Source organism: Littorina saxatilis, linkage group LG1 (genome assembly GCF_037325665.1).
Source record: "Littorina saxatilis isolate snail1 linkage group LG1, US_GU_Lsax_2.0, whole genome shotgun sequence".
In the NCBI taxonomy this organism is placed as follows: domain Eukaryota; kingdom Metazoa; phylum Mollusca; class Gastropoda; order Littorinimorpha; family Littorinidae; genus Littorina; species Littorina saxatilis.
The window spans coordinates 42,843,954-42,869,954 of NC_090245.1; the positions used below are offsets into that span (position 1 = coordinate 42,843,954).

The window sequence follows — 26,001 nt, forward strand, 5'->3', positions numbered from 1 at the left end:
CGCCGTGCCGCTGAGATGGACGTCCCCCGAAGCACTGTTTGAAGGGCGGTACGGGGAGAAGAACATGGTATACAGTGCTGGCTGCGTCATGTACGAACTGTGGACACACGGCTGTCAGCCCTTCACCAGCTATGACCACAATATGACCACGGAAGACATCCTAACGAAGGTTGGTGTATGGCTACTGCTAATGCTGACCGGTTGTGGTTTGTCTAAGACTTTTATTTTGTTCGAATATATCTCTCGAACTGCCTATACATTTTAGTGTGTTTTAAGAAAAATAACCTCAACTCTGAGTACCTCTAATGGGCAATTCCAGCGTCACTGACGTGGTAATCGCACACTCAATCAGACATTATTTGCCATAAAAGCAATGTTCATGATGCTTTTAATAACTCAAATTTGTGCAGAGATTTTGCCAAAAATGACAACCCACCTACCCAATGTTAAGGTTAAAAAAGCTAAGGGTACTTGAGTTTGAAAAAACGTCACTGACGTGGCAAAAATGCTCAACTGCTTTTCACTCACTAAGCAAAATTCAAAAATTCTATGAGATTAGCCAACTAAAATTAATAATGTAATTTTGTTAGATCATATTCAAGACATATCATTACTTTCTGAAATATGAAAGAAAATGCAAATATCAAATGTATCCTTCCGACTAGCGGTTAATGTCACTTTATGTGTAGCGTCACTGACGTGGCACGTGTGAATTCAATGTTCAATAGTAATACTGTTTTGGTATTAAAATAAAGGTAGTTTTACACGGCCGATTTTTAACTTATCATTGATCTTCTCATCCATTGTTGAACCACTATACGGCTCAGGGCCGGACTAGGCAAAGAGGAGGGGGGGGGTTGCCAGTGGTGGTCCAGGGGGATGTTCCTCTGCCCCTGGTGGGGGTCAGGGGGCGAAGCCCCCTGAAGCTGAAGGGTAGGTCATATTCTAAGATATGAAAATGGTCGCTCCTTGCATGAAACGGCATAACATAAACAATAATACATTTTTTTTTAAATAAGTGAGGTACATGTTTAGGCTAGGGGGGGGGGGGGGGGGGGTTGCGCAACCCCCATAACCTCCCCGGTAGTCCGGCCCTGCGGCTCTTTGTCCCTCCCTCCGTCTGTTCGTTGGTCCGCCCGTTGGTCCACCGACACCATGAAAGCCCATCTAAATAACTTGTGAACTAATGATTTGAAATGTACATTTTGTACATATATCGATACACTTAAAAGAAACATACACCTCCTGCAAACATATTTAAAGCATTCCGGGTCAAGGTCACTACTCAAGAACACCGGTCAAGGTCACTCGGTTTTTTAATCAGACAACGCCTTGATTTTCGAAAATATTGCATTCAAACGTGGCGGGCAAATAAGTAAAGTAAACACCCTCAGAAAGATAAATGACTCCCGATTCTTGATCGAAAACGTCATTCAAACGGTTTTGTTTTGAAATGTCATTATTTGGACATTCTCGGCTGTCTTCCCTCCCGGCAATTTAACTACCGTTATGCACTTACGTAAAACAAGTGAGGATGTACGTTTGACAAGATCCTTAATGTGCAACACACTATTCCACTTTATTTTTGTTGGTGTTAGTCGAGTATACTACGCTAATTGTAAATCTGTACATAACTAAATTCCAACGTTGTTGCATGAGAATTAGCGCTACGAGATATGATCCAAACAAAATGATCAAATGTGTTTTTCGCAAAGACTGTTTGGCGTATCTGGCTCAAATTATAGTAGCCATTAGAACTACTCTCCTCCTACATCGATGCAAAGTCACAAGTACCTGAGCTAAGTAGAGGCCTTAAGACGGCCTTATTTGGGGTTGCTTTTAAGCTCTGATTTGACAGCTTTTTTGATGTCCTGGAAACAGTGAAACTTCTTGACACAAAGTCTTGTTTTCATAGAGGGAATAACCAGAAATCACAAGGAGTAAAATCAGGTCTGAAGAATGCGTGAGGCAAAGATGGGATCATTAGGACCTTAAGGAATGGAGTTACGGCCCTTATTTTGTGGAGACTGGCATTGTCATGTATGAGAAGGGAGGTCTGGGTTTCGCAGTTTAGTCGTTGACCGCTGAACTCGTGAGTAAGTTACAGTAATAAGGTTTCTGCATAGTATGTGACAGTGACAGTTCTGTTAGCAGACATAATATTAACAGCAACGGGACCTTGGTGATACAGCAAATAGCACTGTTTCTGTTTTGAAAACCTTGCTTATAAATTCGGTGCGTCTCGTCATTGTGGTCCAAACACGCTTTGTTTTATGTTTTCTGGCAATAATATAGAAGGAAACCAAAGTCTCATTATCAGTGACTATATACATTAATCACAAGTTTGGGTCTTTGTTGTGTGGGTGAAATATATACTTTATCGAATGGCTGTTTAGAACAGAAATTCAGCCTTACCAGTCAAACATAAGACAGCAAAATCATCACCATAAGCTGAATAGACAGCAATGTGGATTAACATTTTGAGGAAATCTTGAACAGACCTTATCCACCTGTCCCTTATGACATATATATATAATTATATATTACGCAGTCGAGCTCTGGAGCATAAACACCACCCCCCCCCCCCCCATCCAAGGATGAACTCAGCAACGCCGTCAGGTCCTTAGAGTCGAGCACAGCAGCAGGTCCAGATGGTATACCACCTGATTCACTGAAGGCCAACGTCCATACGTCAAATTGGATGATACAATGACTCCAGCTGAAGATATATATACGAACAAACAAGAACCAGAAGGAATGGGTTATAGGATATCTTCTAAAACCTCCAAATAAAAGAGATCTCTGATCCTTTAACAACATGAGAGGAATTATGGTTCTCTCTTTCCCCAGAAAGTTCAAGACAAGAATTATCCACGAGAGACTCCAAAAGGTCCTTGATGGGTAACTCCCGCAAGACAGCCCATGCATGCACAGATCACATTGCTACACTGCAAATCATCACCGAGCGGTCGCTGGAATGGAACACTCTCCTGTCCAAAGTATTTGTCGACCTTCAGCAAACCTTTTGACAGCATATGCAGACAAATAACTGGTAGCTTACGTATCACTATGGTTTCTCAACAAAACTCATCCCCATCATCCAAGAATCTCATATGTCAATTCATACATGATGTGAAACTGACAAATCCATGCCAAGTAAGGACTGGCGTAAGACAAGGCTGCCTCTTTTTTGCTGATCATCTTTCTGCTAGTGGTCGATTGGATCAGAAAGTGCTCGACAGCAGACAGAAACACATGCATCCAGTGGACCTTCATGAAACATTTAGAAGACATTGACTTTGCCGACGACAACAGCCTTCTATCACACAGGTACCATGAGGCATGACGCAGTCAAGGAAAGTTGTCCGGCGTAGCCGCGGAAGCATTAAAGGCAGATCTCAAAATCAGCATGAAGAAGACAGATCACTCGATTAACAACAAGCAGAAAATACCATCCAACTTCAAAAAGAGAACATTCAAGAAGCAGGGAAGTTTGTCTGACTTGGCAGTTCGGTCAGGATTAGGTGGGGGTGAAGAGGAAAACAACAACTGCATCGACAAGGCCAGGCACGCCTTCGACACCTTCGACATTCTGATTAATATGGACATATGAAGCTCTTCACTAACGTCATGTCAATCTTGCTTTATGGTTCTGAAACATGGAGAACAACCCAGACCCACACACTCTAGACATTTACTCAACAGATGTCTAGGGACCATCCTCAACATCACATGGTCTGTTGTCATTTTTAACACCGACCTCTGAAAAAGAGCCTGGCAAACAGCTGTGAACAAGCAAGGTACAGGCATTGCAACCTGCAGATAACCTAACTGCATAATGAGTTCTCCCTTCCAGGGGAATTCCCATCGCACTTACCCTTCTTGCGAGGGTGGAGGGAGGAGAAGGGAGGGAGGGGAGGGGAGAACGGGACTGTCCCAATTTTGTTGCTGACACAAGGCAGTCTGGGGCATACACGATTTGATAGTCTAAACAGTGCATGCGAAACATAACATACACAGAAAATGACGAGGTCAGGTCGGGCGGCCACCGTCTCATTTACCGTGTTTACTGATATATCCAATTGAAACAGCCAACTTTTTGCAAGCACTTACAGACTAGCTATGGAGCAGCGCTTGACTGACCGCTCCTCCTCTTCTTCTACTGTTCATCTCAACGCTAGTTGTTGTTGTTGTTGTTGTTTGTTGTTGTTTGTTGTTGTTTAGTGTTGTTTGTTGTTGTTGTTTGTTGTTGTTTGTTGTTGTACATGCTGATGTTTTTTTTCAGTAATCGTTCCCCTTTTACATCATCATCATTTCCTCTTCATTTACTCCTTCAGTCACATTCTGGAACACACATACCCCCGAAAACACACTCTTACACACACACACATACACACACACACACGGCGCGCGCACTCGCACGCACACACACACACACACACACACACACACGCACGAACACACACACGCACACACACACACACAAACACGCACAAACAAACACACACACACTGTGACACAAACACACACACACACACACACACATACATGCAAGGCCACCCAACTGGGTTTATTGCTAACATTATGTCAACTGGGTTCCACATGTTCTAAACTAGTGAGCACTTCAAAAAGCACTATACAGCTTCATTTAGTTGTAAATGATCCGAATATGAGTAAAAAAGAAAAATATCTAAACAAACTTCGATGTTGCTGACTTTGGAAAAGTTTGGAAAAGTGGGTTTCTTTTTTGTACTAGTGGGTTCCTTGAGATACACACCGACGACCAAACTACCAAACTGGGTTCCAAACCTGATTCTGCTGTTTGGAGCCTAAATTTGGAAGTTCCACCTTGTTCTCTCAGGGGCGGATCCAGGGGGGGTTTCCGGACCCCCCCACCCCCCCCCCTCCCCCCGCTTAAATTTTATTTGTTAAATTAAAAACAAAGAAAAACTGATGGCTCAGGTTGCACCAGATTGCTCCATTTTCCTTGATTTATATCAAAACTGTTCCGGGGGGGCATGCCCCCAGACCCTATAGGAGCAGGCCTTTGTCTTTTAAGTGACAGTTTTAGAAAGTAGGTCGGCAATTTGCTGTCTCAGGTTACACCAGATTGGTCAATTGTCCTTGTTTTGATCCAAATTTGTCTTCCTAAATATACTTTTTGGAAGGTGTATTAGAGGAATTCCGGGGGGGGGGGGGGCATGCCCCCAGACCCCCCTAGATGGTTTAACCTTTGCCGTGCTTCCTGGGTTCACCTGTACCCAGAGACACACTAAAATCATTGTAACTCTGGAACCATTAAAGGTATCGTTTTGAAATTTTAAGTATCTCTCACACACCTAATTTGCTCTCTGTCTGCAAATTTTTAGTGTGTACATGACAAAACATCAGAATTAATTGATTATGATAATTTACATAAACACTACCGATGGCGCGGGTTCACACATACCCATACTTTTAAAGAGTAGTAGTGATTGTAACTATCCCTCTGCCGACGGCGCGGGTTCTGCTACACCCATAATTACCAAAGCGGCGGAACAGTGTCTGTCTGCCTGTTTGTCTCCAAGAGACTGTCTGTCTCTCTGTTTGTCTGTCCGTATCTCTCTGTCTGTATGTCTGTTGTCAGTTGCTCTGTCTGTCTGTCTGTCTATCCGTCTATCTGACTGTCTGTCTATCTGACTGTCTGTCTCTGTCTCTCTCTCTCTCTGTCTGTCTCTCTCCCTGTCTGTCTCTCTCTCTGTCTCTCTCTCTGTCTCTCTCTCTTAGTCTCTCTTCTCTCTCTTTCTTAGTCTCTCTCTCTCTCTTTCTTAGTCTCTCTCTCTCTTAGTCTCTCTCTCTCTTTCTTAGTCTCTCGCTCTCTTTCTTAGTCTCTCGCTCTCTCTCTTTCTTAGCCTCTCTCTCTCTTTCTTAGTCTCTCTCTCTCTTTCTTAGTCTCTCTCTCTCTCTTTCTTAGTCTCTCTCTCTCTCTTAGTCTCTCTCTCTCTCTTTCTAGTCTCTCTCTCTCTCTCTGTCTGTCTCTCTTAGTCTCTCTCTCTTTCTTAGTCTCTCTTTCTCTCTCTCTTTCTTAGTCTCTCTCTCTCTCTTTCTTAGTCTCTCTCTCTCTTTTTTAGTCTCTCTCTCTCTTTCTTAGTCTCTCTCTCTCTCTTTCTTCGTCTCTCTCTCTCTCTTTCTTAGTCTCTCTCTCTCTCTCTAGCTCTTTCTTAGTCTCTCTCTCTCTCTCTTTCTTAGTCTCTCTCTCTCTATCTTAGTCTCTCTCTCTCTCTCTTTCTTAGTCTCTCTCTCTTTCTTAGTCTCTCTCTCTCTCTTTCTTAGTCTCTCTCTCTCTCTTTATTAGTCTCTCTCTCTTTCTTAGTCTCTCTCTCTCTCTTTCTTAGTCTCTCTCTCTCTCTTTCTTAGTCTCTCTCTCTCTCTGTCTTAGTCTCTCTCTCTCTTTCTTAGTCTCTCTCTCTCTCTCTCTCTAAGTCTCTCTCTCTCTTTCTTAGTCTCTCTCTCTCTCTCTCTTAGTCTCTCTCTCTTTCTTTGTCTCTCTTTCTCTCTCTTAGTCTCTCTCTCTCTCTTTCTTAGTCTCTCTCTCTCTCTCTTTCTTAGTCTCTCTCTCTCTCTCTTTCTTAGTCTCTCTCTCTCTCTTTCTTAGTCTCTCTCTCTCTTTCTTAGTCTCTCTCTCTCTTTCTTAGTCTCTCTCTCTCTTTCTTTGTCTCTCTCTCTCTCTTTCTTAGTCTCTCTCTCTTTCTTAGTCTCCCTCTCTCTCTTTCTTAGTCTCTCTCTCTCTCTTTCTTAGTCTCTCTCTCTCTCTTTCTTAGTCTCTCTCTCTCTTTCTTAGTCTCTCTCTCTTTCTTAGTCTCTCTCTCTCTCTTTCTTAGTCTCTCTCTCTTTCTTAGTCTCTCTCTCTCTCTTTCTTAGTCTCTCTCTCTTTATTTGTCTCTCTCTCTCTTTATTTGTCTCTCTCTCTATCTTTCTTAGTCTCTCTCTCTCTCTTTCTTAGTATCTCTCTCTCTCTCTTTCTTAGTATCTCTCTCTCTCTTTCTTAGTCTCTCTCTCTCTCTTTCTTAGTCTCTCTCTCTTTTTCTTAGTCTCTCTCTCTTTCTTAGTCTCTCTCTCTCTCTTTCTTAGTCTCTCTCTTTCTTAGTCTCTCTCTCTTTCTTAGTCTCCCTCTCTCTCTTTCTTAGTCTCTCTCTCTCTCTTTTTCTTAGTCTCTCACTCTCTTTCTTAGACTCTCTCTCTCTCTCTTTCTTAGTCTCTCTCTCTTTTTCTTAGTCTCTCTCTCTCTTTCTTAGTCTCTCTTTCTCTCTTTCTTAGTCTCTCTCTCTCTCTCTCTTTCTTAGTCTCTCAGTCTCTCTCAGTCTCTCCCTCCCCCTCTCCCTCACCCTCTCCCTCCCCCCCTCCCTCCCCTGCAAGAGGTCGGTAAAGGGAGAAACTCGATGCAACCACTGAAGTAGCGCTGTGGGTTTCCCTGAACCCACCCCGTCGTTAGAGAAATAAACGGTAAAAACCCTCTTTCAAATGTATGGGTTCAGACAAACCCGCATCGTCGTTAGAGGAATAAACGGTAAAAACCCTCTTTCAAATGTATGGGTTCAGACAAACCCGCATCGTCGGGAGTGTGTAGTCAAAAGCGGCATCCGGCAAAGGATAAACACTTCGCGTCCTCAATTAACTGTTTCGCGTTGTCGAACTCTCCCTAAAAGACATTTGAACCCCCCCCCCCCCCCCTCTTAACCATGCTGTGATCCGCCCCTGTTTCTTGTGTGTGTGTGTGCGTTTCGATATCAGTAACTCATCGTCAATTGTGGAAAGTCATAATAAGCCTGGACACATTAAATTTGCCGCCACACCAAATACGAATTGTGATGTTCAGGAATGAGCCTATGTCCGAAAATGGAATTTCTTAGCCTATGGTTACAAATAAATGTCTAACCAATGGCTAAAAGCCATTTAGCCACAGGCATATTAATGCATTCGGCCTTGGACTAAACATTCGTTTTGGTGGTAGAGGGCCTCACCACTATTAAAAAGAAAAGAAAAAAGGTCATGCATTCTGTACAGTATTCAACATTCAACAGAACATTCATTCGTCCATTGGCTAATCCGCAATTTGTAGCATTATTTGTGAAGTATGTAACGCTCCTATTATAGACATGGATGCAAACACTCAAGACAAATGGATCAAGTTTAGTCAGCCAATTTTATTTAAATCAATGTTAACTGACAAAACACTTTTTGTGAGCAAAACACCGAATGAACTACAACAGCAAATTTAATAATAATAATAATAATAATGGACATTTATTAATCGCCGTTTCTCACAAGAGCTCACGGCGATTTACATATTAATTTCTGCCGTGTGAGATGGAATTTTTTACACAATATATCACGCATTCACATCGGCCAGCAAACCTCAAGCCTATTAGGGCGAGCATTCACCTTTCACGGCCTTTATTCTAAGTCACACGGGTATTTGGTGGACATTTTTAGCTATGCCTTTTCAATTTTGCCAGGAAAGACCCTTTTGTCAATCGTGGGATCTTTAACGTGCACACCCCAATGTAGTGTACACGAAGGGACCTCGGTTTTTCGTCTCATCCGAAAGACTAGCACTTGAACCCACCACCTAGGTTAGGAAAGGGGGGAGAAAATTGCGGCCTGACCCAGGCCTGAACACGCAACCTCTAGATTCCGAGCGCAAGTGCGTTACCACTCGGCCACCCAGTCCATAATTTGAAACATTAACCAAGCACATTTATGAAAAATGATGAAACTAAAATAACAAATAATCAGCATATTTTACATAAAACGAGCCTAATTTTCACCAAATTGTAATATCTCCACAAGTCATGGGCCAAAATTTACAACAGACATGAGATTATTCAGTAATCCCTTTGGTGAAAATGGTCCATGGAATTCAAACAGTATACGAAAACTAGTGACATTCCTTCTGGTAATTTGTCTTGGAAGAAAACAAAAGCATATACTGCATAAAAGTATATATGTACATGCCTCAGGTATTCAGGACTCAAGAATACTTATTCCTCAGCCCATAAATAGGGTGATACACCATAACATTAACAAACAGAAATTCATATGAAAATATTCGGCACACAGGCATACTTGATACTGGGTTAGTCTTTCTTTCTTTATTTATTTGGTGTTTAACGTCGTTTTCAACCACGAAGGTTATATCGCGACGAGGGAAAGGGGGAGATGGGATAGGGGAAAGGGGGGAGATGGGATAGAGCCACTTGTTAAGTGTTTCTTGTTCACAAAAGCACTAATCAAAAAAATTGCTCCAGGAGCTTGCAACGTAGTACAATATATGACCTTACTGGGAGAATGCAAGTTTCCAGTACAAAGGACTAAACATTTCTTACATACTGCTTGACTAAAATCTTTACAAACATTGACTATATTCTATACAAGAACCACTCAACAAGGGTAAAAAGGAGAAACAGAATCCGTTAGTCGCCTCATACGACATGCGGGGTGCAGAGAAATAAGGATGTGGAAAAGAAGACTTTTGGTAAGTGAAATAAAGGTGATGGATCCAGTCAGGTAGAAATAAGACAACAAGAAAAGAATTGGAAAACTGCAGGGAATAGTAGGGAGAGTTTTCTTGGAAGGAAATATAGGTGAAAGGACTGGTAAGGCAGAAATAAGACAAAAGAAGAGAAGAAACAGAACCGTTAGTCGCCTCTTACGACATGCAGGGTAGCATCGGGTAAATTCTTTCTAGTCCCAACCAATATGGGACTCCCCCTAACCCACGGGGGGTACTGGGTTAGTCACATGTGCATGCATATCTGACACTTCTTCATGAATTTCACATGCATGTCCGCTGCATTTGTTCCCCAATCATCCGCATATTCACATACCTTTTTAACATACGATAACTATATATACGCTCTTGCAAAAAATATGAACGTGTGATCAATAAAACAAATGTTGTCATGTAATAAACTGACATAGTTTTCCTGGACAAAACGTATTACAATACCATCAACTTAACCAAATACAACTTCTTTTTGTGTTTTTGGCTTTCAAATAAAAAATGGCCAGTTTTCTAACATGTGCAGCTGCGCAGGGTTCTGTGACTGTACAATTGTGTTGACAATCGAAACATACATGGTATCCTGTATTATTTTGCTGCAATCAACTCTGCACGCAAATCTTCATACGCTAGGCATACAAATACAAAATGCACATCACTTTCAATACATGTTTTACAAAAAGGACAGAAAAATGCCGTAGTTAATTTAGTTTTATCATGGCTGTGCTTATTTGGCTCTGTAACTGCTAATCCCATTCGAAAACTTGCAAGGGTCTTGCGGCTGGACCAATTTTGACATTGCAATCAATTAACCATTGCCTACATGTTTGAACAAATACAGGGATTGACTGAACTCCTGGGTTTTCCCATACAAATCCAAATCTATACAAACCCAGGTGAACATTGGTGGCCCAATTTGTTTAATCCTTTTCATCCAACTTCAAGAGCATATTATACGCTTTTCTTGGTATCCTGTTTTCATTCATTATTGTTATTTTCAACCAATATTGTAACACACACATATAGCAATTTAAAAACATTGACTATCTTCCAGTGTCTCCAAAAACCATATCATTCGGAGTACACTCCTGTTTGTGACCAAGTGTAACCATGCTATAGCCTGGTTGATAGTACTAATTATCATTCCAGACGTATCCCTCAATATCTTAGAAAGTCTTCCAAGTTCGGGGAGTCTGCAACTTATCAATGTGTCTTCTTGAGAACAGTCTTTCCCCATACTTTAAAGGCTGACATAGTCCTATTTAATAATTTTAATTACTTCCAGGGCTTTTCCCATCGTTGCGGGGATGTATAAATTAAGCTTCCTGCAAAGTTTTAGGTTTGAAGTCCTTACCAATTACGAGAAATAATTAATTCTTTATAAAGTTTATTGCTATGTTTAGCAACAGTTCTCCAGGACTTAGGCTATTTTTAGACTGTCAACACAGACAGTGCAGCTTCGTCAATCCCCGCGTGAAGGAAATCGCTCACCTTTCTTTCTTAATTTGGTGTTTAACGTCGTTTTCAACCACGAAGGGTTATTTCGCGACGGGGAAAGGGGGAAGATGGGATAGAGCCACTTGTCAATTGTTTCTTGTTCACAAAAGCACTAATCAAAAATTTGCTCCAAGGGCTTGCAACGTAGTACAATATATTACCTAACTGGGAGAATTCAAGTTTCCAGTACAAAGGACTTAACATTTCTTACATACTGCTTGACTAAATTCTGTACAAAAATTGACTATATAATATTCTATACAAGAAACACTTAACAAGGGTAAAAGGAGAAACAAAATCCGTTAGTCGCCTCTTACGACATGGGGAGCATCGGGTAAATTCTTCCCCCTAACCCGCGGGGGGTAATCGCTCACCTTCCACGTGCAAAACGTAGTGATATTGACACGCCAGATTAGCGCGGTAGTGTATTGTGCTAAGCAGGAAAGCGAGCTTTTCTGTATTCTTGTTAACTTCGCAATTTCCGGAAAACATCCACTTTCACTTTGAGACTGTTCCGTTTACATTCGACACTATCAACACCACTTTGCAATACTGCAATAATTTTTTCTGTGTTCGAAAGCTACAGCCAATCTTTATTATATCCCCTTAGGTACAGTTTTATAACATTATTGGCACATGTAAACAATAGGAATTAATTAATGAACGCTACGTAAAGGGCAGCCTTTAAGAGAAGCGAATCTGAAAATGTCATCGTCTTTCATTTTTCCAATTACCTTTTCAAAAAACTGTTTTAAAAAAAAGTCGGTTTATGAAATAGGGACCCACTTTGTTTACTACTGTTTCTAGCAGAAAAGTGTCAAATGAGGGTTCTCAGAAGTTTTCAAGGCTGGAACCTTTTTGTGCACTTTCGTCAATTTTGTGTGTATATTAGTTCACACACCAAAGCGTGTGAAAAAGTTTCCGACTTGCCGAAACACACAGCCCAAGGACAGATAACTCTAGTTACTGACGAGTTGCAGTTTCAAGATGGCGACGACTCGTGGATCCAAGGTAAGCTTGTCGGCGAAGCAAGTTTCTTTTTTCACTGCCAAAATCTGAGCTACCTCTGGCTCTTCTTTGTGAACTCATTCAAGGTGGGTAGACATTTTTACATTGACTTGTTGGCAAAAAATACAACAATGTTTTTTGCATTTATCTCCGCCCCCCCCCCCCCCCCCCCCCCCCCCACCTGACAGTGCCTCTTTGAGTAGAGCAGGAAACTGAACACTTGAATGGTCACTTGAATGGTCACTTGAATGGTCACTTGAAAGGACTTGCTTTGGCTGGCAAAGAGATGATCGGCATCCTGAATCTGCAGAATACAACATCCCACAAAGGTTAGGGTAAGAGTGTGAGACAATATAATCTTACTCACAACAATTGGACAGGAAGAATTATATTCAATAATGCAGTTGTTGCAAGCAAAGTTTGAGTGACATAGAGGGAAAAAACAGAGAGAGAAAGAGAGAGTGAGAGTATATTGCGAAGGTGATGGACACATTAATCATTAACAAGAAGGGCAAAGCCCATACGACTCACATGCTTTACACATTTTTCCTACCAAAATACATGTGACCTTGACCCAAGGTCAAGGTCATCCAAGGTCATGCAACACAAAGCTGTTAATTCAAGACATAGGAAGTACAATGGTGCTTATTGGCTCTTTCTACCATGAGATATGGTCACTTTTAGTGGTTCACTACCTTATTTTGGTCACATTTCATAAGGGTCAAAGTGACCTTGACCTTGATCATATGTGACCAAATGTGTCTCATGATGAAAGCATAACATGTGCCCCACATAATTTTTAAGTTTGAAACAGTTATCTTCCATAGTTCAGGGTCAAGGTCACTTCAAAATATGTATACAATCCAACTTTGAAGACCTCCTGTGACCTTGACCTTGAAGCAAGGTAAACCAAACTGGTATCAAAAGATGGGGCTTACTTTGCCCTATATATCATATATAGGTGAGGTATTGAATCTCAAAAACTTCAGAGAAAATGGGAAAAATGGGAAAAATAGCTGTTTTTTAGGCAACATTTATGGCCCCTGCGACCTTGACCTTGAAGCAAGGTCAAGATGCTATGTATGTTTTTTGGGGCCTTGTCATCATACACCATCTTGCCAAATTTGGTACTGATAGACTGAATAGTGTCCAAGAAATATCCAACGTTAAAGTTTTCCGGACGGACGGACGGACGTCCGGACGGACGGACGGACGGACGGACGGACGGACGGACGACTCGGGTGAGTACATAGACTCACTTTTGCTTCGCATGTGAGTCAAAAAACCACACACACACACACACACATAACATTATTTATTAGTATATAGACCTTGGGAAATAGAGACACAGAGGAAATTAGACCTCAGGGAACAGAGATCTGGGGGATGACTAACCTGAGGAACAGACCTGGAGGAACACAGACCTGAAGAACACACCAGGGGGAACACAGACTTGGGGGAACACAGACCTGGGGAACAGACCTGGGGAAACACAGACCTGAGGAACAGACCTGGTGGAACACAGACCTGAGAAACATAACTGGGGGAACACAGACCTGGGGGATCACAGACCTGGGGGAACACATACCTTGGGGAGCAGACCTGGGGGAACACAGACCTGAGAAACAGATCTTGTGGAACACAGACATAGGGAAACAGACCTGGGGAACACAGACCTGAGAAACAGACCTGGGGGAACAGACCTGGGGAAACACAGACTTGGGGGAACACAGACCTGAGGAACAAACCTGGGGGAACACAGACTTGGGAGAACACAGACCTGAGGAACAGACCTGGGAGAACACAGACCTGGGGAAACACAGACTTGGGGAAACACAGACCTGCGGGAACACAGACCTGGGGGAACACAGACCTGAGGAACAGACCTGGGGGAACACAGACTTGAGGAACACACCTGGGGAAACACAGACTTGGGGGAACACAGACCTGAGGAACAGACCTGGGGAAACACAGACCTGAGGAACAGACCTGGGGGAACACAGACCTGCCTACCCCCAAAATTACAAGGTGTAATGAGTCAAGCCAAAAAGAGTCATCTGTTGGAAGAGAGTGTATTCAGGTTCCATTCGGCAATCATTTCGCACATTGTCACTAAGTCTTCTGCTCGGATAATTTCTCCTTCCAGTTTTGTTACTGTATCACTCAACTTCCTGATAAAGAAACAGGTAATTTGAACGTCTATGAGCTCTCTGTACTGCATCCTTGTGATCATTTGTCCCGATGTGCTATCAGGGCCTAGCATTGGAAAAAGTGAGTTCAGCTTACAAAGGCGGGGGTCTGGCCCCTGGTGGGGGAAAAAAAAAGAAGAAATATAAATATATATAGTGGTGAAATAGAAAAAAACTCATAGAAAATTTGAAAAATAAATTGAGATTTTTTTACCTAAAATGACCCCCCCCCCCCCCCCCCCCAAGAAGATTGAGCAACTAAATTATGCCTTCACCAACAAGCAAAACACAGACAGAAAACAAGAAAACTGACAATCTTGTGTTATTTGGCCTGAAAGTGCCATTCCCACTTCCAGGAATACCTAGATTCTTTGTCACTGAATGGCTGACCACGTTCAACAATGTCGCTTCGAGACATTATTTCAAGTCTAGAGCCACAAAACACCGGCACAAAGCATGGTCGCGCGATGCCACAGGAAGTGCGTGCTCAAGCAAACTGTCAAACCGATTGAGAATTGAACCGAACAGCGCACAAAACGAAAGCTGGGACTGTTTGGGTTTACCGTTTGGGAATAACAGGTTTTTGCATTTCGGAGTACACCAAATCGAGTTCCGCGTACTGGAGATGTTATTTCGGCGTAAAGTAAGCCGAACAGCTTACAATGCTAGGCCCTGGCTATGCACAGTCATATTTTCCAATGTGTGCACACGAAAAGTCACAGTGGCAAAGGGAACACAAGACGTGCTTTGGTCCTTTTGATTAAGGTCCTAGGCATGGCCACGATTTCATTTAGCTAGCTGCCTTTGTATTTCTGTTGAATGCCCGAGTTGCCCAGTAGAGTCCATGCAGCACTGTATGCTGATGACCTTGTTCTCTGGTGCACTGAGGAGCATGCAACAACTGCGACCTACAGGATGCAACTTGCCCTCGAGAAAGTTGCAGCTTGGACAGACAACTGGTGTGTAACCATCAACAGAGACAAGACAACAGCTACTCTCTTCACACTCTCCGCCAAAGTACAACCTGGAAGACTGACGTTGGGTGACACGCCACTGAAGTTTGAAGACCAGCAAACTTACCTCGGAGTCACATATGACAAACGCATGACATGGCAACATCACATCATGAATGCGGAAGCAAAAGCCAGAAGAAAACTGAACATCATGAGGAAACTGGCAGGATCACAATGGGGCGCAAACGAAAAGATCCTCAAGACAGTGTACCAGGGGACCGTACGACCTCACCTTGAGTACGGATCTAGCTCTTGGATGACAGCAGCCAAGACGCACCTTCAAACCCTAGAGATAGTCCAAAATCAAGCGATGAGAATCATCACAGGCGCTATGAAGACAACCCCAATAGACAAGATGCAACAGGTGACCGGCATACCTCCACTCAGCAAGAGAAGAGAATGCAAAGCGATGGTACAAGACATCAAGTACCAGTGCATTCCAGACCACCAAATGAATGCAAGGATAAAGCAGCTCTCTTCTGGCAGGCTAAAGAGATCAAGCTTTGCAACTGAGACACGGGCCCTGAAGAGAGAACACCAAGCAAAGATGCCTGAACTGGTTCACCCATCACACTTCTCCCTTGAAGAACCACCCTGGAAAAACAACCTTGAAAACGTGTCCATCCAGACCACAGTTCCTCATCTCACAACAAAAGATGAACAGAGCGATGTGCAGAAGAAAGCCAGGTGACACTTGCCATGCTCGACGAAATATACCCCCAAGAAGCATGGATGCGGGTCTTTACAGATGGGTCCGCCACAGATGCCGTCAAGAGAGGAGGAGCTGGTGTCTACATCCAACACCCCAGTGGAGAGTGGCAAGCAGAGGCTATACCAACTGGCCTCCATTGCACCAACTACAGAGCAGAGGTAGAAGCGCTTATCCACGCAGCCAATACCATCAGCAGCAAGGTCAATCCCGACACCCAAGTTGTCTTCCTGACTGATGCCTTGTCTGTGCTGCAAGCAGTCAACAACAACAAACTGCCTCAGCTTACAACGACACTTCATAACATCACTTGTCTGAAGACTGTATTCGACAAGCGCTTAGAACTGTACCCACGGAATACGCGCTATATAAGCTTCATATTGATTGATATTGCAGTGGGTCCCCTAACACTGCGGGATAGAGGGGAACGAACAAGCGGATAAAATGGCCAAACTGGGTGCGGAGGACGAACAAGAAGAAAACCCAGTGAGCTCCACAGAGATGAAAACCGTCATAAAGTCTCTGCTTAACCCCCCCCCCCCCCCCCAACGCACGACAGCAACCACCAACTGTCAAGACCTGAACAGGTAGTCATTTTTCGCCTGAGAACAGGGCACAACAGAATGCAACAACACCTGCACAAAAAACTGCGAGCCGTGCCCTCCCCCATGTGTCCCTGTGGAGACGCAGAGCAGGATGCAGCCCACATCCTGCAGGACTGCAGGAATCTCCAGCCCCTGAGGAGAGAGATCTGGACCAGGCCGGTGCCCCTTCATGAGAAGCTGCATGGACCTGTGGAGGCTCTTCATAAGACCACCAGCTTCATTACCAGAGCTGGACTCCACGTTTAGCATTGGCGAACGACAAGAAGAAGAAGACAGACCTGGGGAAACACAGACCTGGGGGGACACAGACCTGAGAAACAGACCTTGGGGAACACAGACATAGGGAAACAGACCTGGGGGAACAGACCTGGGGAAACACAGACTTGGGGGAACACAGACCTGAGGAACAAACCTGGAGGAACACAGACTTGGGAGAACACAGACCTGAGGAACAGACCTGGGGGAACACAGACCTGAGGAAACACAGACCTGGGGAAACACAGACCTGGGGGAACAGACTCGAGGAACACAGACCTGGGGAACACAGACCTGGGGGAACACAGACCTGAGGAACAGACCTGGGGGAACACAGACTTGAGGAACAGGCCTGGGGAAACACAGACTTGGGGAAACACAGACTTGGGGGAACACAGACCTGAGGAAACACAGACCTGAGGAACAGACCTGGGGGAACACAGACCTGCCTACCCCCAAAATTACAAGGTGTAATGAGTCAAGCCAAAAAGAGTAATCTGTTGGAAGAAAGTGTAATCAGGTTCCATTCGGCAATCATTTTGCACATTGACACTAAGTCTTCTGCTCGGATAATTTCTCCCTCCAGTTTTGTTACTGTATCACTCAACTTCCTGATAAAGAAACAGGTAATTTGAACGTCTTTTTGTTTCTATGAGCTCTCTGTACTGCATCCTTGTGATAATCTGTCCCGATGTGCTATGCACAGTCATATTTTCCAATGTGTGCACACGAAAAGTCACTGTGGCAAAGGGAACACAAGACGTGCTTTGGTCCTTTTGATTAAGGTCCTAGGCTTGGCCACGATTTCATTTAGCTGCCTTTGTATTTCTGTTGAATGGCTGTCTTCTTTCTCACAGCAATCCTTTTACCACCACTGTGACAAGCTTCCTCGTCAGATTCGTCTGTCTCGTGGGGACTCAGATTTTCCACGCGTCGCTAATTCATTGTAATGCGAACGGCAGCGTCTATCTTGTTTGTGGCTGAACAGGCCGGAAATGACCGGATATTGCCTAAATGATCTCGCGCAGGCGCAAACTCAAGCTCTGCGAAAGCAACTATACTGATCGGATTTACTTCGAGATAAGATGCAAAAAATCATACTTTTGGATTCTTAAAAATCGTACTTCCATTCTGGAAAGCATGGTGGCGTAGTTTGGGTTAACATTCGTAGTAAGTTACGCCCAAATCGTAAGGGTAGGCAGGTCTGGGAACACAGACCTGAGGAACAGACCTGGGGGAACACAGACCTGGGGGAACACAGACCTGGGGAAACACAGACCTGGGGGAACACAGACCTTAGAAACGGACCTGGAGAAACATAGACCTGGGGAAACACAGACCTGGGTAATGATGAAGCTGAATCCAGACACAAACAGACAATGAAGATAAGGCTAACCTAGATGGCGGTGGTGAGTATGAAGAATCGGTGAAGACTCGAACGGCCTCTTTACTCTCTTCCTCTTTCGACCTCGGCTTTCATGCCTCTCTGCTGACCCTTGGGCTATCCTGGTTTCATGGTCCTCTCTGGCACTGTGTGACACCCTGTTGAAAAACAAAAGGTTCAAGTAGTGGAGAGCCAGAACTGTCAATATTAATGCTGAGAGGAAAATTCAGCTGACAAGAATGCAAACAGACTAGATCCAAGTCATTCCAACATCATGGACAGCCTGGTTAAAGTATGAAACATGGTTTTGGAGGTGACCGCACATTAAAGTTTTAGGTTTCCCCGGTGTGCAGGGACAGCCAGACGGACGGACAGTCAGATGGACAGACAACCCGTCAGATAGACAGACAAATGGACAGACAGCCAGTCATATAGACAGACAGCAGACGGACAACCAGCCAGACGGACGGTCAGATGGACAGTCAGATGGACAGACAGCCAGACGGACAATCAAATTGAGGGACAGATGAAGGGATAACATGTAGGCAGTCATAGTCAGATGGAAACAAAGCAATATAGGCACTATCTAACATGTCAGAACAAAATCTAAACCAAGTCCTTGCTTTATCTTAAAATGATACAGACCCAGTTTTCTCCAAGTGTGAAAGGCAAGCATGGTTTACTCTTGGTCACAAACAAGAGCGTGAGCTTTCAGCCCAAGGTCACTATGGGAGCAGGTCTGTTTCCCCTGGTTAATGTTGTGCAGGGCTTTGTTTCCTGGGCCTGGAGGGAACATACACCCAGGGAATTTAGAACTAGGGAACTGAGACCAGAGAAAACATAATCATGGTGGAAAATATAAACCTCAGGGAACAGAGACCTGGGCAAACATATACCTGAAGGAACATAGACCTAAGAGAACATAGACTTGAAGGAACATAGACCTGGGGGAACATGGACCTGGGGAACATGGACATGGGTAATCGTGTAAGTGATCCCGGACAGAAAAGACAATGAAGATAAGACTAACCTAGATGGTGGTGGTGAGTATGAAGAATCGGATGAAGACTCGAACGGCCTCTTTTTTCTCCTTTCGTCCTCGGCTCTCACGCCTCTCTGCTGACGCTTTGGGTACCCTGGTTTGATGGTCCTCTCTGGCACTGTGTGACAACCTGTTGAAAAAAAGGTTCAAGTAGTGGAGATATAGAACTGTCAATATTAATGTTGAGGAAAATTCTGCTGACAAGAATGCAAACAGACTAGATCCAAGTCATTCCAACATCATGGACAGTCTGTTGAGGTATGAAATAAATTATAGTTTTGGAGGTGACCTCACGTTAAAGTTGTATTTTTCCCCGGCGTGCACGGACAGCCAGACGGACAACCTGATGGAGGGACAGATGAACGGATGACATTTAGGCAGTCATAGTCAGCTAGAAACAAAGCAATACGAGGGGGACTCATTATATTTTGGAACCTGGGCAAACTAATGAAGTCACTACTTTGCCTTTTTCATTACATCAAAGACCAGTTTGGGGAAAACTTGTGACAACAAAAATTACTTGATTCCGTGCAATAGTTTTCATTCTTATGAAACGCGCTTTTCGGTGACCTCGGCGATCAACCACAGTCGATCGACTGGGCAGTCGATCGACTGTCAGTCGGTTCACTGCTATCTTATGAAACTGGCCCCTGGGGCCCAGTCGATCGACTGTGGTTGATCGCCGGGTCACCGAAAAGCGCGTTTCATGAGCGAATCACCGTCACCCGCGGACAACCGCAGTCAACCAACTGTACAGTAATCCGAATGGCCAAGTCGAGGGCTAAATTTAGCAACATTACCACTTCCGTTTGCTCATTTGCACGTGGAAATGGCGATGGAAGAAAAAACTAGTCTCGGCCCGCTAAAAATAACAATGATCGAGACTTTCAGTAATTCCTTCGCGTGACGTCTAACCCTCTTACGCCATAATGTGACGTCTTCAAGACATAACCCTGACTTGTCTCCTGGATTACTGCGTCATGATAGATACATTTCGAAGAACAATCACAAGGTTTGGCTCACAATCCAAAAAAGTCAATCAATATGAGGCTTATGTCGCGCGTATTCCGTGGGTACAGTTCTAAGCGCAGGGATTTATTTAAAAAAAAAATTTTAATTTTTATTTTATACAATTTATATTGCGCACATATTCAAGGCGCAGGGATTTATTTATGCCGTTTGAGATGGAATTGTTTTACACAATACATCACGCATTCATATCGGCCAGAGAAAACATAATCAAAGTGTGAGCATTGTCATTGTGTCATTGACTGTGCGGATAATTACATTTATTTTCGGTTTACCGCAGTAAGCCGAACACAGTGTTGGGGGGAGAGCATCACCGTGTTTGGCCGACTTCCGGTGAGATGACCCGCAGTCGGCCGACTGAAATTTTGTTTGTGAAACCCGATAATGTCGGATTACTGTGGTTCTCTCGGACAACTGCAGTTGATCGACTGTGTTTCTGGCTTATGAAACATAGACCTGGGCAAACATATATACCTGAAGGAACATAGACCCAAGGGAACACAGACCACAGGCGGAAGGTATCGTTCACTGGACCACTACTTTCATAGAAAGACTACAAGGTATGACACTCAGCTTCGAGTCTTGCTCCACTAACTTCAAAAAAAATTATGCAAATAATAATTGCCAATGTCGAGATTCTTTGTAACTTTACAAATGCCAGCTAGGATAAATGAATGTTCTAACTATCTGTACCTTTTATGTTTAGCTGCCTGTCCGCTGCACCGTATTTTGTGCGACCAAACGCGTCTGTCGCCGGCATATCACTTAGATCCCGTGGGAAAGCTGAACAGTTGTAGGTCCGAGGAGTTGGTAGTGCGATGCGCTCATTGGTTAATAACCGGATATTCGATGATTATTTTTGATTTGGCAAACGGTTCTTCACCAAAAACCTAACAAAAACCTAAAGTGAAACTCCCGTGGGTAGCTTCCCTTCGCTGCAATATTTACATATGTTTTAGACCAATGAGCACCCGTATGCATATTCGGTGCGGGATGCATGATTTCTTCCCAACTACAGGTAGCGGTTCGCAAACGAACATTCGTCAAAATGATGGTTAAAAACAACTTGCAGCAGACGGCAGCTGAAAATTAAAGATACATGTATGATGTAGTTAAAACAATCATTCAACTGTATTTATTTGACCTTACACAGACTGTTGGAAGAGGCAAACCGCCTTGAACACAAAAATTGTCCGCAGGAAGCGACTCCAAGAACACAGACGACTTGAAGCTGAGTGACATACCTTGTAGTCTTTCTATGAAAGTAGTGGTCCAGTGAACGATACCTTCCGCCTGTGCACAGACCTGGGCAAACATAGACCTGAAGGAACATGGACCTGGGGAACATGGACATGGGTTATCGTGTAAGTGATCCCGGACAGAAAAGACAATGAAGATAAGACTAACCTAGATTGTGGTGGTGAGTATGAAGAATCGGATGAAAACTCATACGGCCTCTTTTGTCCTGGGCTCTCATGCCTCTCTGCTGACGCTTTGAGTACCCTGGTTTCATTGTCCTCTCTGGCACTATGTGACAACCTGTTAAAAAACAAAAGGTTCAAGTAGTGGAGATATAGAACTGTCAATACTAATGCTGAGAGGAAAATTCAGCTGACAAGAATGCAAACAGACTAGATCCAAGTCATTCCAACATCATGGACAGTCTGTTGAGGTATGAAATATTTAGTTTTGGAGGTGACCTCACGTTAAAGTTGTATTTTTCCCCGGCGTGCACGGACAGCCAGACGGACAACCTGATGGAGGGACAGACAACCCCATCGTGCCCAGACATGTAGCCAGACGGACGGACAGTTAGATGGACAGACAGCCCGATGGACAACCGGATGGAGGGACAGATGAACGGATGACATTTAGGCAGTCATAGTCAGATGGAAACAAAACAATATAGGCACTATCTAACATGTCAGAACAAAATCTAAACCAAGTCCTTGCTTTATCTTAAAACGATGCAGACCAAGTTTTTTACAAGTGTGAAAGGCTAGCATGGTTACACTTGGTCACAAATAGGAGCGTGAGCCTTCAGCCCAAGGACACAATGGGAGCAGGTCCGTGTTTCCCCTGGTTAATGTCCCGCAGGGCTTTGTTCCCTGGCCCTGGAGGGAACATACACCTGGGGAACTGAGACCAGAGGGAATGGGGGGAAATAAAGGACTCGAGGAATAGAGACCTGAAGGAACATACACCTGGGAAACGTAGACCTAGCTAATCATGGAGCTGATCCCATGTGCAAAAGACAATGAAAATGAGGCTAACCTAGAAGGTAGTGATGAGTATGAAGACTCGAACGTCCTCTTTTCCCTCCTCTTTTGCCTCTCTGCCGACGCTTTGGATACCCTGGTTTCATGGGTCTCTTTGGCACCATGTGACACCCTGTTGAAAAACAAAAGGTTCAAGTAGTGGAGAGCCAGAACTGTCAATATTAATGCTGAGAGGAAAATTCAGCTGACAAGAAATTGAAGAATGCAAACAGCCTAGATCCAACATCATGGTTGAGGTATGAACATAGTTTAGGAGGTGGCCTCACTTTAAACTAAAGATGCACTGAAGTAGTACGAAGGGAAAATTAACAGAGGTAGAATGAAGTTGCTTTTTATATCAATCTGAAAATAATTTCACAAAAATGAGCATCGCCAATTTGTATTATTTTTATTTATCAAAAGTGAATGAGCACACCTGGAAATTTTGGACTTGGTGCTTGACATAAGACTTGACATCATAACAGTACTTGGTGGGCTACCGTAATGACTTAGAGTGTACCAAAAGAGACAATCGCGAGCACTTTGTAAGTTTTTATAAAAAAGAAGTAAGCAAACTAGAAAACCATGCCCTGTTGTAAATGTTTCTTTTAGAGTTTAGACATTCAGATTCTGATGGCATCTGCTTTAAGTGTTTATTAATTCTCGTAACAGTGCATTCATGATTCAACGGGCAGTAGGTGAATTTTTTTCAAATATAAATGTGACTGTGAGTGATAGGCCTATGCCACAGATGGTACAGAATTTATGATTATGTTATCAAAACGTGTCTAAGCTGAATTCGCGAAATAAAGAGAAAAGCGCCAACTCTTGAGTAGAGAGGTAATAAAGTAATCGCTAATCGAGCGAAATGGCAATCCGTGGCGACTTACTTAGGTGTCGGGAAGACGCAAATCCTGTGTATCGTCAAGAATAAAGACTCGGTGTTATCAAGATGGGGAGAAGGATAGCGAAGCGAAAGTACGCAAAGAAAGGTGCCTGTACGAAGACCTCAACGATCATGTATGAGACAAGTTTAGCGATGCACGGCGAAGAAACATTCCTGTGAGCAGAAACATGATTCGGGAGAAAAGTCGTTATGCTTTCTATCGAGCAGGACATTCGGATTTTACTGGTTGCGCCACAATGTCAAATGTGCTTCACTCGGCGGGGAGCGAGCATTACGCCATGAGTAAATTTTCTTTGAAACTTGAGTTAAAGTTGTTCTGCTGTAATGTGTTTGGGTGTGTGTGTGTGTAGATAGGACTGTAAACTGCAACTGTGTGTTTGTGTGTGTACATTGACAGTACATAACAGTACATACATTGTACACTGCAACCAAATTCATGACCGCCCGGGCCAAAAACTCAAACAACCATTTTAAGACTCCCCCCCCCCCCCCCCCCCTTTTTTACGACCTAATTTTCAAGGTTTTTCCAAAGTCGTAAATAGGGGGTTCTACTGTAGTATGAATTCGGTTTTCATGATCACACCAAAGCCTGATGAGACTCCACTAAATACAGTTGATTGTTTACTAATTCCTTGCTTGCATCACTGCAATACAACTCATACTGGTATTCTTGAAGTTGAAGAACAGCAACAGGTCTTGCTTTATTTCACTATTATTTTCACAACTGCTGACTGAACAACATTCAGAATCGCAAAATTTGGCAGTCAAAGTGGAGACTTTCTTCACATTGACTGTGTGTAACTAAGCTAGAGTGTACTGAAAATGTGAAATGACGTCACAGTTCTAGAACAGTGAGAGCAAGAGGTAAGGTGATTTGTTTCGGCAGGTAAAAATGGTCATATATATGTACGCAGCGATATCTTGTGCAAAATTAAGTTTTTTTACTAAATAAACATTACCAGTATATTAATAAAGTGTACATAATTATCAAAATACTGTTGATTTAGACTTCAACTCTGTGCATCTTTAAAGTTATATTTTTCTCCGGCGTGCACGGACAGTAAGACGGACAGACAGCCAGATGAACAACCGAACGGAGGGACAGATAACATTTAAGCAGTCATAACGGTTAGGGTGGACAGGGGGTTAAGCCCTTTTAGTTTTCAGGGGTCGCTTTATTCTCCGGCCCCGCGAGGGTGTTTTGTTTCTGCCGCCCTATGTCCATACACCTGTATTTTCCCGTTTAATAACCCTATCATGAGTCATCCCTGAGGTCGCCTATAGTTGTGGACTGGGCGTTAAGCATCCAACAATTAACAAACCCAATCACACATTTCTGACAATGGAATGTTCACCCAATGACCCATGTAGTCTTTCTCATCATTTATAATATTAAATGCCAGGCTGGAGCTCTACAAAAATGAAATTTATTGGTTTGATTTGGTTACAGATCAGCCCACAGATTTCCCACTCTCATGGACCAGCCAGGATGCACTGACATTGATTAATCGTGATCCTTCTCACCTTTGAATTACCCGTCATAATGGCTTGCTGAAGAAATCATCTGCAAATAAAATGCAAACAATTACACTTACAGCAATGATATACACATGCATGCGCATGCTGTCAATATTCAATTTTGTTGTGCATGTTTATCAATATTATGTGTTGCCCCGAGTGCTGTGTTAAACACTAACAGAATCTTCAAAAAGATGAAGGCGGGTGGAAACTAGAAGAACAGCCTGCGTCTATTAGAGATCGGATTGACAGCCGGTCTTTTCAAATCGTGTTTTCTGTAAGCTTAGCTAAGAAATGCCATATTATTATCACCATCCTCAAGTTACCTACTCTTATAAATTCAGCACTAAACGCACAAATAGCATGAAAGAAGAAAGTACAGGCATTTTTCTTGCGTGAAAAATAGATCAATACTATCTCCGCCGTTCGATCAGTCACTGCCTCATCCCAAGATAATATAGCCTACACAAAAACACTTATTCACAATAAATTAAAAAGAACAATGACAAAAACATACAGTTTCTGTTCCCTAATAATGAAACAATCATAAAATTAAGTTTCCCGCTTACCTTGGATCGACGAGGCGTCGCCATCTTGAAAATGCAACTCGTCAGTAACTAGAGTTATCTGTCCTTGGGCTGTGTGTTTCGGAAACTCAGAAACTTTTTCACACGCTTTGGTGTGTGAACTAATATACACACAAAGTTGACTAAAGTGCACAAAAAGGTTCCAGCCTTGAAAACTTCTGAGAATCTTCATTTGACACTTTCCTTCTAGAAACAGTAGTAAAAAAAGTGGGTCCCTATTTTTGGAACCGACTTTTTTTTTAAACCCAGTTGGACGCTTGTGTGTTAATGCAAGGAACCCAGTTATGTAGTTGTGAACACACACACACACACACACACACACACACACACACACATTACTGATATGGGTCATTCCATAAAGCTGTGTACCAAAAGTGTGACATGCATCGTGAAAATTGAAACTGTCTGAATAGGTTGTTTTTATGGTTTATGTGACAGATATAGACATATGCCACGGTG

At 43.2% G+C, this 26,001-nt stretch overlaps 1 protein-coding gene and 1 long non-coding RNA gene across 4 annotated transcripts in view; one reads left to right on the forward strand and one right to left on the reverse strand.

Moving 5' to 3' along the window:
* Positions 1-26,001, forward strand: part of LOC138970400 (uncharacterized) — a 30,761-nt gene continuing 4,760 nt past the window's right edge. The window contains exon 1 of the long non-coding RNA XR_011456925.1: positions 1-169. This is a non-coding gene — a long non-coding RNA (uncharacterized lncRNA). The remainder of the gene's footprint in view (positions 170-26,001) is intronic.
* LOC138970355 (uncharacterized) lies at positions 12,210-25,853 on the reverse strand. 3 transcript variants are annotated; one of them, XM_070342820.1, is made up of 8 exons: positions 25,525-25,853; positions 24,962-25,001; positions 22,547-22,663; positions 21,680-21,811; positions 19,232-19,373; positions 18,847-18,984; positions 18,214-18,359; positions 12,210-12,350 (listed from the first exon to the last, which is right to left on the reverse strand). In XM_070342820.1, exons 3-6 carry the CDS (start codon positions 22,653-22,655, stop codon positions 18,954-18,956), a joined length of 414 nt encoding a protein of 137 aa, XP_070198921.1. In that variant the 5' UTR covers positions 22,656-22,663; positions 24,962-25,001; positions 25,525-25,853; the 3' UTR covers positions 12,210-12,350; positions 18,214-18,359; positions 18,847-18,953. The 3 variants fall into 3 exon arrangements, 1 of the variants encoding a protein (XP_070198921.1); XR_011456909.1 differs by lacking the exon at positions 18,847-18,984 and having other exon boundaries at positions 25,525-25,831; XR_011456911.1 differs by lacking the exons at positions 18,847-18,984; positions 19,232-19,373 and having other exon boundaries at positions 25,525-25,834.